At 37.1% G+C, this 13,440-nt stretch overlaps 1 protein-coding gene across 1 annotated transcript in view; it reads right to left on the bottom strand.

Moving 5' to 3' along the window:
- LOC131253368 (6-phosphofructo-2-kinase/fructose-2,6-bisphosphatase) overlaps window positions 1-13,440 on the bottom strand; it is a 118,958-nt gene that overhangs the window by 69,510 nt on the left and 36,008 nt on the right. Inside the window, exons 4-6 of the mRNA XM_058254334.1 lie at window positions 7,177-7,377; window positions 2,511-2,720; window positions 1,734-1,826 (exon numbers count right to left, since the gene is read on the bottom strand). Of these exons, the coding sequence (XP_058110317.1) occupies window positions 1,734-1,826; window positions 2,511-2,720; window positions 7,177-7,377 (504 nt within the window). The remainder of the gene's footprint in view (window positions 1-1,733; window positions 1,827-2,510; window positions 2,721-7,176; window positions 7,378-13,440) is intronic.

The raw sequence follows: 13,440 nt of genomic DNA, 5'->3' as shown, positions 1-13,440 counted from the left end.
GGTGAGCAGAACCTAGTGAGGTGCCGGTTGCTGGATTTCAAATTTTCTTGTTGTTCATTCTCTAAAGAAAGAACGAAACCAGTTGACAACATGCATGCCTGCACAACCGATGGCCGATGGGTAACGACATGTTAACAGATATCAGCAGCATCATTTGTCCTTCAATTACCATTGCAAACAGAATGGTAGCACAGATAATTTCAAATGTAGATAAGGTGTCAAGCATTCACATCCCCCAGACATAGTCCATGACAGATCCACCATACAATGTATCGACAGTATCAGGCAATATTATCATGTTATCGATGGTACAGATACGAAGCATGGGGAGCTATAACAAAGGATCCCATGTATCAATGCTAATATCATCAATACACGATGATATATCTCGAAACCTATGTATGGTGATATTTCCCACAATATCTGCAGTACTTCCTATGATATCTGTGATATTTCCCTTGATATGACACCCAGGACCTAGAGTTCATAATTGGATATTTTCTTCTCTATTTGTGGCAATAAAGCAGGAGTGGTGAACCTACAATTGTAATGATGCCTTTTCCCTTAATTAAAGTTCAATCCTCCCCCAAATAAAATAAAATGACAAAGTTGAATCACTATCTTTGCTACATCACAAGGGTGACAATGCAATTGATTAAGAAGGGTATTGGAAGTTACACATACCCTCCTCTTGACAAGGGAATATGGAATGTTTGTCCTTGCTGCTGAATCCCATATTTCATCAAACATAATAGACTATCTCAAAGGCTGAGTAACACCAAGTGAATCTGAGACAAGGGCTTTTTTGTTTCTTTTTTTCTTTTTTCCTTTTTTCCTTTTTTTTTCTCTGTGTGCATGTGTTTGTCCTAAGTGTATAATCATGTGTCTTTTAGCATCTCCTGAAGTTTCAATTAAACATCCCCATTTTCATATAGTTTCCCCAATGTTTCCCTGGATTGATACATATGATATTTTCCCATGTTTCCCATGATATTTTTATCCTAAGGGCGCAATACATTGTGCAATACCAACATATAAAAACATTGAAAGAATCAATGCAATAAAGTTGATTACTCTGCATCAGAGAGTTTTTCTTTTCTTTTCTTTCGGTGGAAGCATCTTTAATGAAACTGAACAAAAGAGCATACAAAGAGAGAAAGCCAGGTCCACTGATGACGAGAAACCAACACATGACCTGTCCATCTGAAATTACATCAAATAAGCCTAATTCCCCCGAAAGATCTTCTCTACTACAACCTGACAAAGGGGCTAAACCCAAAAACCAAGAAACTCTCCCTTTAGCCTTTTGGAACATCAATTCCATGGAATCTTGGCGGTTGTTAAAAGTGCAATTATTTGATGACAGGTGATCATGATCCCCATCTTAAGAAGTGAAAAATAGATGGATAACCTGCAGAAGCCTTCAGAGAAGTTGATGACTCCAACTATGACGCTGTAAACCAAAGACATCTTGAATGTGTGGTTTTATTCTTTCTTACTCTATGCAAGCTAACTTATTTGTTTATGATTACAATCAGGTTCTTCTGTATTACTCTACAAAGAATGGTTAGCTCAATGACAGGAATTGATTTTTCACTCTGAAATCTGATCATGCTGTACACATCCAACATCGGTATATAATTTCAGGCACATGCAACATAGTAAGTACTGTTTTGAAGAAGACAACTTAAGAAGTTTAGAAACAGCTAATCATTTAATCGTCATAAGAATACCAGAACAATTGCCAAATGCTGGTCTTCCTTTGGTCCAAGCATCTGATCAGCTACAGCAGCTGCTGCAACAGCTCCAGCTGCTGCTGGCATAGCCTTAACAATTAGTAAAAAAGAGAGAAGCATAAGAACCACAGTCACAGGAAATAAAAAGCAATATTGCAAAAAAAAAAAAGAAGAAGAAGAAGAGTAATGATCTAGCATCATATAAAATAATAATGCAATTTGTTTGGAGTAGATACAAAGAACCACAGTCACAGGATTACTGAACAAGTGGAATAACAGAACTTATGTCCAGCCTGTTAGAAAATTAGGTAGGTTAGGATGATGCTTGTACCATATTCCATGCAGGTGATAGTAAGTGCTAGCGTCAATATGATAAATGCATAAGATAAATGAAACTATCTATCCTACATATCTAGGATGGATGTCATAGAAATTCAAAATAAGAAAGGTACATTGGGCAGGTGCTGCCACTAAATCATGATCGAGATAAGAACCAGACCTTCCTGTTCTTATTTCCCTTTTGATCAGCCCTTGTGATTTGGGGCGGAAAAAATCAGAAAAGCATATCATGATTAATGCAGGGTGGCATATCGTGGAAACGTGTTTAAGCCCCACCAAACAGAATTTGTCAGCACACTCAAAGACTACCTAAAAGTGAACAATGGATACCACTAGCAGAAGAAAGGTCAAAATTAGTCATTTTTATATAATCTTTACTAAAGTAAGAAAACAAGGAGAGGATAGGAAAACAAGAACTTTCGGTCTTGTACCAACCTTCGATTCAGAATCCAGTTTAAGATCGTTAGTGAAGGCACTTGCACTAGCTGATTTAACAAGCCTAGGAGAGCCAACACCCCTATCGACAAAGAGTCCTCTTTGACCATCTTGCTTTTGAAAAGGTGAGAATGTGCCCACTGATTTCGACTCAACCATGCCAGAAGTAGAATAGACTTTGGAAGGATCTGGGACTGCAACCTCCATATCCTACATTAAGAACCAATTCAAACATCAATAAATGCATATGCATCAGATCTCGCCAACCCAACAGCACTGCCAGAGAAGATGCAGGAAGATAAATATCCATTACTACAATTTGTCAAAAAGAAGGAAAAAAAAAAAAAAAAAACTACGGTAAGTAATTGAACAAAATTCACAAGAACAAACTAAATCCTCATTATCTAAGCCAGTTTCTTCTGATAACGCATTTCCAGAATTCAGCGTTGAGGTAAATCAGCTAGTCATCAGTCTCTGGGCTGCCATTGATACATGTCATCACCCCCAATAGTATATGACCTTTTGAATATCCCTATTTGAAAGTACTATACACAACCAACTGTACAAGCCTCTAATGCTTCCCGATTTTAGAATATGAAATATTTGTTACCAGTCAGGAACTGCCATGTGAATATTATTCTTTCCATGGAGACTAAATTGGTAGTGGGAGAATTCATGTCCTCATTGACAGGACTATCCAATATGTCCATAGTCAATAATAAGACACATCCAAGTATACAATCCCCATGACATTATGAATCAATAATGAGTTTGTGCCGCCAAGGGACTCTTTTGTCAAGCAAGTAAACTTGCAGCAGATGAGTTAGCCCAAGTCCCCCATAAGGCCTCAACAAAAGTGTGGACCCCATAACAATTGCCATAAAATGATTTTTTTTAAAAAAATGCTCGCATTGACTTTCAAAACTCTCAAAATAGCCATGGAATAGAATTCCTATGCAGTCTTCGCTAAAGGGTCGCATCCCCTCGATTGGGAAGACACACATACAGTGCTCACAACAAGAGTAGATCGAAACGCCTTTACTACGCACGGATACTTCTCCCACTCCAGATGAATTATAAAAATAAAAATAAAATCATAGCTAGAAAAGGAGCAAACCCCATCTCTATTTGGACATTTGGATCTACATCAAAGGAGGCCATGCCCACCATCACTTTGTAGTGATTTTGGTTTCAGTTGGTGATGGTAACATCCTAATACCCTAAGACAGTTTTCCTTTTCATCCATGATTACCAAAGTGGGATTTTGATGGTACTTTTATATTGTGATTCTACGTTGTAGTTCGAGGATGTAACATCAGACCCGAGATGCTTGATATCTGCGCATTACAATGATTTTCTATTTATGCACTCTTTTTATAAATGTGCTGTCCAAGTGGGTTAAATGACTTGAACTTCAATGAGTGTTGACTTATCACATTCATATGACAATGCTCATAATCCTTTTAAAAAATATTATAATGCTCGTAGGAGTAGTTGATTAATTGAAGAACAAGGATGAGAAAAGGATAATTATCACTCTCTTAGTATTTGTTTACAAATTCCAATATTTTTCCAAGTCTAGAAAAATTGAAAAGAAAAATTCATAAAATTTATAATTCAATTTAAAACTAAACTCAATAGGAATATACGAACTAGTTCTGATTCTCAGAAAATTGGAAACCACAGGTTTTGGATGACACCCTAATGCAGTATAGGTGGGCCTGATGCACATGGAAGGCCAGGATCTAGCAAGGCAAGCATATCCATGAGTCGAACATGTGTCCTGTTTGAATTTCAAGTATTGGTAAGAACTAGTAACCAAGGGGCCATTTGGGGATATGATGGGGACATCTAGCTCACACGCACGCCCCCCCTTACACACGTACGCAAGGAGGAGGGCCCCACCTTTGATCTAGATCAATAACAACATCCATGGAGGGCCTCCTAGTTAGAGGACTGTTTTGGTTCCTTGGGGTGGACCCGATCATCATGTGGATCCCATCATTGGATCTCATGATCGTGACCCACTAACCTAGGTGACTTAAGACTGTGAGTTTTGCATATTACCGTTATTAGGAACATCATGAACGGTTTAGATTGCATTGATTAATTGTTATTTTTTATTACTTCGTCTTTAAGTAATAGTATGTGCACATGGCGCGGCTTTTGGGGTATAGGTTTTTCTTATAAATAGGCAACCCCTTGTAGGGTTTTTTCATTGAAGATGATTAATAAAATTCTGCATTTTCCTGCTTATCTAATTCTCTGAGTTGTAAAAAGCTAATTGGGTGCAAAACCCTCTCTTCTTCGAAGGGCTAACTACCGTGGTGCGAAGCCACACCCATCCCAAATCGCCTCCATCTCCTACCCTTCATATTCCTCATCTCTTATAGTCATCCCCTCATCAAATATACCCATGTTGGCAGCTAATCTTTCCCCTACAGCAGATTTCCAGAATCGGGCCCTGCAGGAGGGCTGAAACTTCGGCAGAGCACCACGTGCGGATCGGGCTGAAACTCGGTGGTTGTGTGGCCCAGCCCTAGCTGACCAGATCCTAGCTAGGGGTTTTTAGGTTCGTGAGCCCCATGCACGTGCGGACAGCCATCAGCGCACGTGCATCAGGCCTGGCCTGCTGTCCACACGCGCGGGCTGGCTTCAAGTTCACTCTCTTCTCTATTTCACTTCTCACTTACCTGATTTCCCTAACCCCTAACCCTAGATTGTCTTAAATTTCAATTTCTTTACCCCTTTTTCTAACCCTAGGGTTTCCCGAATTGAAACTTGTGAATCCCTTGGATTGGGGAAAGTATTCATGTGCATGTGTGGCTGAATCTACTCTCCTTTGAGTATTGTTTGGTCTATAATATTAATTGATCCAGCCCTAGCATGTGTAGGCCTGGACCCACATAGATTCCCCTTATTGAGTGCTTGGCCTTATGTGGGATGTGGAATTCTGTGTGATTGTTTCTGAACTAATATGATCTAAAGCCTAGAATCTTGCATATCATGTTTAAATTTTCGTGTCCTGCATCAGGATATTTCCTTTTAGTTAGGGGGTGGCTATAGTGGTTGTGGTCAATGTTTTAAATATCGACGTTATCGGATGATATATCCCACATGTTCGATCCGGTGAGCATTTTCAATTTCCGATCCTTTTTTCTTCTTCTTTTTATATTTTTTATATTTTCTTCTTTTTTAATTATCTTAAATCAGTGTCAAATGGTTATAAATCCATTAGTTCTTCATGTTTTGCATCAAAAATCATCGAGTTGGAGCTTTGATTTCGATATCCATTGGTTCTTCATATTCTCCATGTCTTTTTTGAAATTTTCCTTGAACCAGCTATCAATTGAGACTAATTTGAAAGCATTTAGGAGTATTTCATGCAATGATCATCACATATACTATAATTTTGAAATTTGAGTGTAGGTGGTCCGATTTGGAAATTTTGGGGAAAATTAAAAAATTTTCCAATTTCTCCCAAATTGCATACAACGTTGCACTCCAAAAATAAAATCAACCATGTATGAGGGTTGATCTACTGATTTTTTAAGTCCTTGTCAATTTTTGAAAAATAAAAATCATTTTTTAATTAAAAATTTATTAAAATATTAATTTTTTTCGAAATTTCCCTTCAACCAACTGTCGATTGAGACTAATTTCTAAGTATTTAGGAGTGTATCAATTGTCAATTGAGACTAATTTCGAAGTATTTAGGAGTGTTTGATGAAATTATCATCACATACACTCTAAATGTTTTGCATTCAATTGGAATATAGTTGTTCAGTCAGATAGCGCATCGTAGGACCATATACGAAGGAAACTGATTATGTGCACTTCTTTTTTAAGGTGGTATGATTTAAAAGTGTACATTAAGGTCTTTTTAACAATCCATGAAGTTTCATTGAAAAATTAAACCATTTTCCCAATGTTTCCCCCATGTTTCCCAAAAAGTGCGATAAATTACCCAATATAAACGATATATCCCGTGCAATAACTGATGTGTATTTGTACCCAAAGGATGTGATACATAACGCGATACCGATATTTCAAACACTGGTTGTGGTTAGTTAGATCTTGGTAACTAATCAAAGGATTGGTTAGACTAAGCATGATTAGTTAAAAGTTTATTGATTGGTTATGGGTAGTTAGGATCTTAGCAACTAATCAACAGATAAATTAGGGTAAGCATGATTAGTTAGAAGGTTGGAGTTCTGTAGCAGGATTTGTAAAAATACTATGTTAGCAGGCATTGGGAGGACTTTTTATTAAATTTGAATGAAATTTCATTTCTTGGAGTTGGAGCAAGAGGCTTGAAATTCCTTCTTGAATTTGGGTGTTTGGATTGCAAATTGCAAGCCAAATACATTGAATTTCCCCTGAAATTCCCCTTCTCCTTTCTTCCCCTGTTTCTTGTGTGATTGCATTCCTGGGGTCTGTCGATCCCGTTCGCCATCACACCCACAGCCGAACATGAACATCTTTGCTGTAGCACCATGTGACAGAAGAACTAAAAAGATAAAATGCAGAAACAAAAGAAGTTATCTGTATATTTATGTAAATCTGCTAACGTTATCTGATATTTCATTAGAATAATATTTAAAAGTTCTCCACATCGCATGTTAAATAGAATTCAAAATTTGGAGGAAAGGTTACCAGGAAAAACCTTTCTAATCCAAGCTCGATCAGCGGAAACAACAGCAGACTTATTTGGTCCATCATAATTAGAAAAGACCCCACCATGAGTTATTGATCTTGGAGTCTCAGTCAGATTTGCTGCATAAACATGGCCCGAGTTTGCAGAAGCAGCTGGTGCTGGAACAACATAGTGTTCCAAATCAAGCTCCAAACTAGCAGAGGAACCATTCTGTGTGAAAGATGAAGAAAAAATCAGCAATCATGAATGAGACCACAAAAAATAATAATAACAGGAAATAAAAAATAAAAAATCAACCCGATATAATAAATGTACCAAATAGACAAGGTCAAGCATCCACATTAAATAGGTCTTAAGCATGCCAGATTCAGTAAATACAAATGAATGGCGCAACCACGTATCCCATTAAAAACTGTAAGTTAAACTATGTTATATGATTCAAGAAAAATGTGACAGACTTCAAGTGAAGCTTTATAAAGATGTTAGGTTTCATCCTGCTGATTTGCGTATGACAGGAACTACGTAAAATTTTCTATTTAGCTAAGATAAAACAACAACAGATAAATCCAAGAATAGACCCGTAAAAATTGGAGAAAAGGTGGCGGATCCCTGGTATCTCGTGGAGTGTACCATACTTGTAAACCCTGCACACTAGGGTAGCCTAGAACTACCATAGTAAGTGATAAGTCAATGTACTTACGTGGTAGCTTTAATAGTCTAAACTTAGATACATCCTTGTATTATAAAAGGGATATGTCCCCTTTATCAATGCAATGAAATCATTACTCATTTGGATGCCTGTAAAATCCACAAGTTGTAATTGGATTACAGGTAATCTGAATGGATGGGTCATTTGGATGGGTGGAATTGCCTGTAACATGATTGCAGGCTGTAATCAGATTACAGCTTTTAACTGTATCTGAAACATGGCAAAAGGGCATGTTTCAGATTACAAGTAAATAGATTAGAAGAAACAGTTTTTTTTTTTTTTTTTTTTGAAATTTCCTTCTACAAGGAGAGTTGCAGCTTCTCCCAACGGCTAGTGATGCAACGGTTCGTTTGTGAAATCGTCGAATCCGGAAAAAAAAAAAAAAAAAAACCCACCTCTACATACCAAATTAATCCAATATGAAGAAGTAGAAGACTGACCGTTGATCTACATGATCAACCTATCCAATCTCAACCGTTGATTCGAACATATCCAAATCCAACCTTCCATTAATTAATAAATTCAACAATGCATCTGACCATCCATCCAATGATACACCCATCTAAACCATCTATATGCTTAGAACATCCGCCCATCCATACATCCCACCACCAAATCGACTGTCCATCTTCCTAAGTTGTATGGCCACCTACAATCCTACCCGCTTATTTGACCACATACCTAAAGTGGGGTCCATACTAAAGGTGTGCACGCCACTTCTTCTAAAAACGACCATTCATCACCATTTTTGTTTAAACCATCCTCATAATACCCGTCCATCTCACCACCAATCCACATGTATATCATAAAATTCAGCCCTTGATCACACACGAGCCCATCTAACCGTATATCTATCCGTACATGCATCCGTCCATGTATGCATCGTAGCTTACACACCATGTACAACCATCACATGCACACACACCTTTCACACATGTGGCGTGCATGCACCATATGCATACACCTCATGTCCACACACGTGGCACACATATGGCACACGTGTAGTGCACAACATGTGCATGAAAAACAAAGCCATGTGGAGCACGTGATCTAAAGGGAATGAAAAAGGTAACATAAGAAAAAGGAAACATAAGAGGTACCTATTTCACACGTGTTACATATGAAAGTAGCTTATAAGAGAGAGAGAGAGAGAGAGAGAGAGAGAGAGAGAGAGAGAGAGAGAGAGAGATTAAAAAAAAGAAAAATTCTGGTTACATGAAAAAGAGAGAGAGAGAGAGAGAGAAGGGAAGAAAGAAAAGGAGGAGAGAGAAAAAGGAAGAGAGGAAGAAAGGGAAAAAAATATAATAGGAAAGAGAAAAAGGAAGAGAGAGAAGGGAAAAAAAAAAAAGAGTTGTTCTTTTATAAAGTGAGTTTTCTCTCACTTGATTTTTATTTATTTATTTGTTTGTTTATTTATTTCATTTGATTGCCTTTAAAATTCCTTTTGCTTTTATATGAATGATTCAATATCTTATTTATTTATTTATTTACTCATCTTACTTATTATTCATTTGTTTGATTTTTTTTATTTGTGTTTATTTACCAAATTTTTAATTATGTCATTTGGATTTTATTATTTATTTATTTGTCTTTATTTTAAGTAGCATGCTTTAATTCAATTTAAATTTGGATTATTGTTAACCACGCATTGATAATTCTTTTATTTTTTTATATGATAAAAAAAGAAATCAGTATTTAGATTTATTTTTTTTCAATTAAAACTATTGCAGAAATTATGAATTCATATAGAATTTTTCAGACTCTTCAATTTGATGGATTATGTTGCATTTTATTTTTCTACTTGGAATTTTGATGATGTACGAACGGTTTACGGTGATTAGAAATTTTGTTTTATAAATTATGTACACCATGTATCATACATTCCATCGAGGAATAACAATCATGAAAGATTATTTATTTGTTATTATTATTTTGAAATATTTGGTCCATGAAATTATTAAAATCATGCACCATCAGAATAGTTTTTAGAACACCAAAAAATAGGTGGAGCGATCAAGTCCTCTGGGTTGAAAATCCCTAAACCGTAAATAGGTAGGGCAATCAAGACCCTTGGGTTGAAAGTCCCACAAACTCAATTGGTACCTCTTGGAACCTCTACCGTACCCTTTGGGTGGGTGAGCATGTAAGGATTGCAAAAGGTTCCTGCTGTCAGGTTCGGTAAGGCAGTAGTTTGACCAGCTAACGTACGAATGAGTCCATCACCAAGTGCCCTTTGGTTGGGTGAGCATGTCATGCAAGAGGTTCCCATTGCAATGCTAGGTGTTGTATTGGCACGGGTGTTGGCCAACCGGTGTAAACTGACCCTAATGTTAAAAAGAATAAATTGCACTTGTTATTATGGATTATAACATATGTTGATGTCAATCATTCTTTTTTTTAATTAACATTGAAAAATCTTGTTTATTAATGTCCCCATCTGTTACTTTACCTAAATAGGTATTGTATCTGTTAGTACATTTTATTCAAATTATATGAGGTTATTTTTGAAACCTGCGTTGAGATTACTCACTGGGCTTCGCAGTTTACCATGTTGGAATTTTAAAATTTCAGGATCAGAATCTCGTGGAGGCCCTTAAGGAGATTTGCTTTTAGATTTAGATTTATTGTTCAGTTCTTTAACATTTTCCGAATAAGTTGTAATGAACATTTAGTATGATAGTATAGTGATGACATGTGCTGAGTCATGAGTTTGGTGATAATCTTCAATAGTCGAGACATGGATATTTTATTTTTTAATAAATGTTTACTTATTAGATGGTTATATTTTATGAATGAGAATCATTTTGTCAATATATGTGTGAATTATGAAATGTAAACATACAAAAATATAAGTCATGCCTTCGGGTATGGAACAGGGGTCAGATATACCCAAGTGTCGGATTTCGAGGCATGACATAAATAGATTACAAGAAACATATATATATATAAAATCTCGCTACAAGGAGAGTTGCGGAATCTTCCAACAGCTAGTGATTAGAGGTGTACACGAGTCGAGCCGAGCCGAGCTGTCGAGTCGAGCTTGGCATAGCTCGACTCGGCTCGGCTTGGTCCTCGAGCCTAATTGGTCAACTCGGCTCGGTTCGGTCAGTAGCTCGGGCCAGTTCGAGCCAAGTTCGCCTATGCAACATTTTTACAAACACATGAGCTGCACCTTCAAATTCTCACTGTATGTAAAACACCAACATGGTTTTACAGGTATTTCATCAAACACCTTGAAGGCAACATCAAAATCAAGAAAGAAGGGTATTTGTTTGATGAAACACACCTTCCTTGCCACCAGCCGACACTTCATTGAGTCATTTCATCAAACACTTGGTGAGCAACATCAATATCAAAGTAACCGAGTCACCGAACTGGTTCGATCCGAGTTTGATTCGAGTTGGGCTCGACCCGAGTCGAGTTGAGCTCAGGCAAGCTCGAACTCGGTTTGAAATTTTTTCGAGCTCAAAAAATCAGCTCGACTCGCCTCAAACTCAATTTCGAACCGAGTCGAATCGAGCTTTTTCGAGTCGAGTCGAGCAAGCTAACCGAGCTAACTCGATTCGTGTACAGCCCTACTAGTGATGCAAGAGTTCTTTTGTGAAATCTTCAAATCCGAGAAATAAATAAATTAGAAAAAAAAACATCTCTCTCCAGGGTTAGAAATCTCCGTCTCTAGGATTAGAAACCCTACAGAATGATTGCTTTTAGAAACCCCTGGTGCCTATAGATATCCTAACAACAGGAGATGGGATCATTCAATCCAAGAGATTTGTTGGGCACTCTCCAGTGTGTACTCAATAGATTGACGGTCGCGGTTATGGAACCACAGGCCCCACTAGCCATAAGTGAAAAAACCCGTGTGCAATGTAGAGAGTTCTGTGGCCTTCAATCAGGATTGGTGAACCATGTGGCCTGCAATTGTCGTTGTTTGTCCAATTAGTTTTAGCTAGGGTGGCACATCATACCTTTTGAAACCGAACTTGGGGTGGGATGCCCAAAAGACCTTATGATTGGTGAGGGTTAGGATAGCAAATGGGTTGGTCTAGGTTTAGATTTTGAACTGATCAAGTTGGCCCACCAATCGAACATTTTTCAGAGGGATAAGAACATGGAACAATGTCTCTTGATCATAAGCATACAATATTACATTAACGTGTGAACTTGCTAGGCTCTAGAGGCACTAATTAAGCAAAGCTGGTGAAGCCCAATGTTGGCCCTTGAAAGTCAGGCCTATATATGACCCATTCAATTATTTCCCCTGAATAACGGGCCCCATGACTCCCTACAACTATAAGGACCTGTTTTAATTGAGGAAAAATAAAAGAAAGAAAGGAAAAGGAAACATCTTTTCCATAATAGCTCATTTCACTGTGTTTCGATTGTAAAAACATCGATGGATTTCACATAAATCATTACACTTTTCCACCATTAATATCCTTGTCAATAGTTGTCACAAGATACAGTGTGAGCTTTTTTATACGACCAAAGTTTTTCACTCAGGGGTTGTTTGGATGCCCGTAAAGTTTTAAGTTGTAAACACTTCACATCATTGCCACTTATCAAATGATTAGATCCATTGGTTATATACAATCAACATCAACCAAACTTGGGGCCCACACGATGGATGCCTTGTCTAAATCGCCAAACCATTATCTTTTTTTTTCTTTTTTTATACTGATTGTTAGGTCAAAGTGATTTCTTAGTCAAAATTATTAAAGGCAGGGCCCATATGATATGATGGACGTTCCACTATGCAATTATTGTATTTTCAATAAATGGAATTATAAACCATCACACTTTCCCAACATCAGGTCAACATGTCATATGAAAACATTTTTATCATGGATTCCTCTATCTTGGAAGTCTCGGACATCTCAAATCAGGAAGCAAAAATGGAATTTAGTATATTAGTTGCAACTAATGTTTTAAATATCGACAATATCGGCCGATATATCCCACGATATATCTTGTATCCCACACGTGCAATATGAAACGCACAGGTAGTGCCGATATATCCCATATGTTCGATCCGGTGAGCATTTTCAAATTTCGATCTCTTTTTAGCTGAAATTATGTTAAATCAGTGTTAAATGGTTACAAATTCATTGGTTCGTCATGTTTTGCATGAAAAGTCAAGAAGTTGGAGCTTTGATTTCAATATCCATTGGTTCTTCATGTTCTCCACGTTTTTTTTCGAAATTTTAATTCAACCAGTTGTCAATTGAGACTAGTTTCTAAGTATTTAGGAGTATTTGATTAAATGATCATCACATACACAAGTTCAAAATTTAAGTTAGGTGGTCTGATTTGGGGAAAATTGGAGACAATTTGAAATTTCCCCAATTTCTCCCAAATTGCTTGCATTAAATCAGTCAGACAACACGTGGCTTAGGACCCTATACAAAGGAAACCTATTATGTGCACTTCTTCTTTGAGATGTTTTAATTTAAAAGAGTGGATTAAGGTCTTTTTAACAATCCTTGAAATTTCATTGAAAAATTCAACCATTTCGCAATGTTTCCCCATGTTTCCCAAAAAGTGTGATAAAATTACCCAATACA

This window comes from Magnolia sinica, chromosome 8, assembly GCF_029962835.1.
Source record: "Magnolia sinica isolate HGM2019 chromosome 8, MsV1, whole genome shotgun sequence".
Lineage (NCBI taxonomy): Eukaryota > Viridiplantae > Streptophyta > Magnoliopsida > Magnoliales > Magnoliaceae > Magnolia > Magnolia sinica.
Note: the sequence above shows the minus strand (reverse complement) of the source record. Positions and strands in the feature narration are given on the sequence as shown.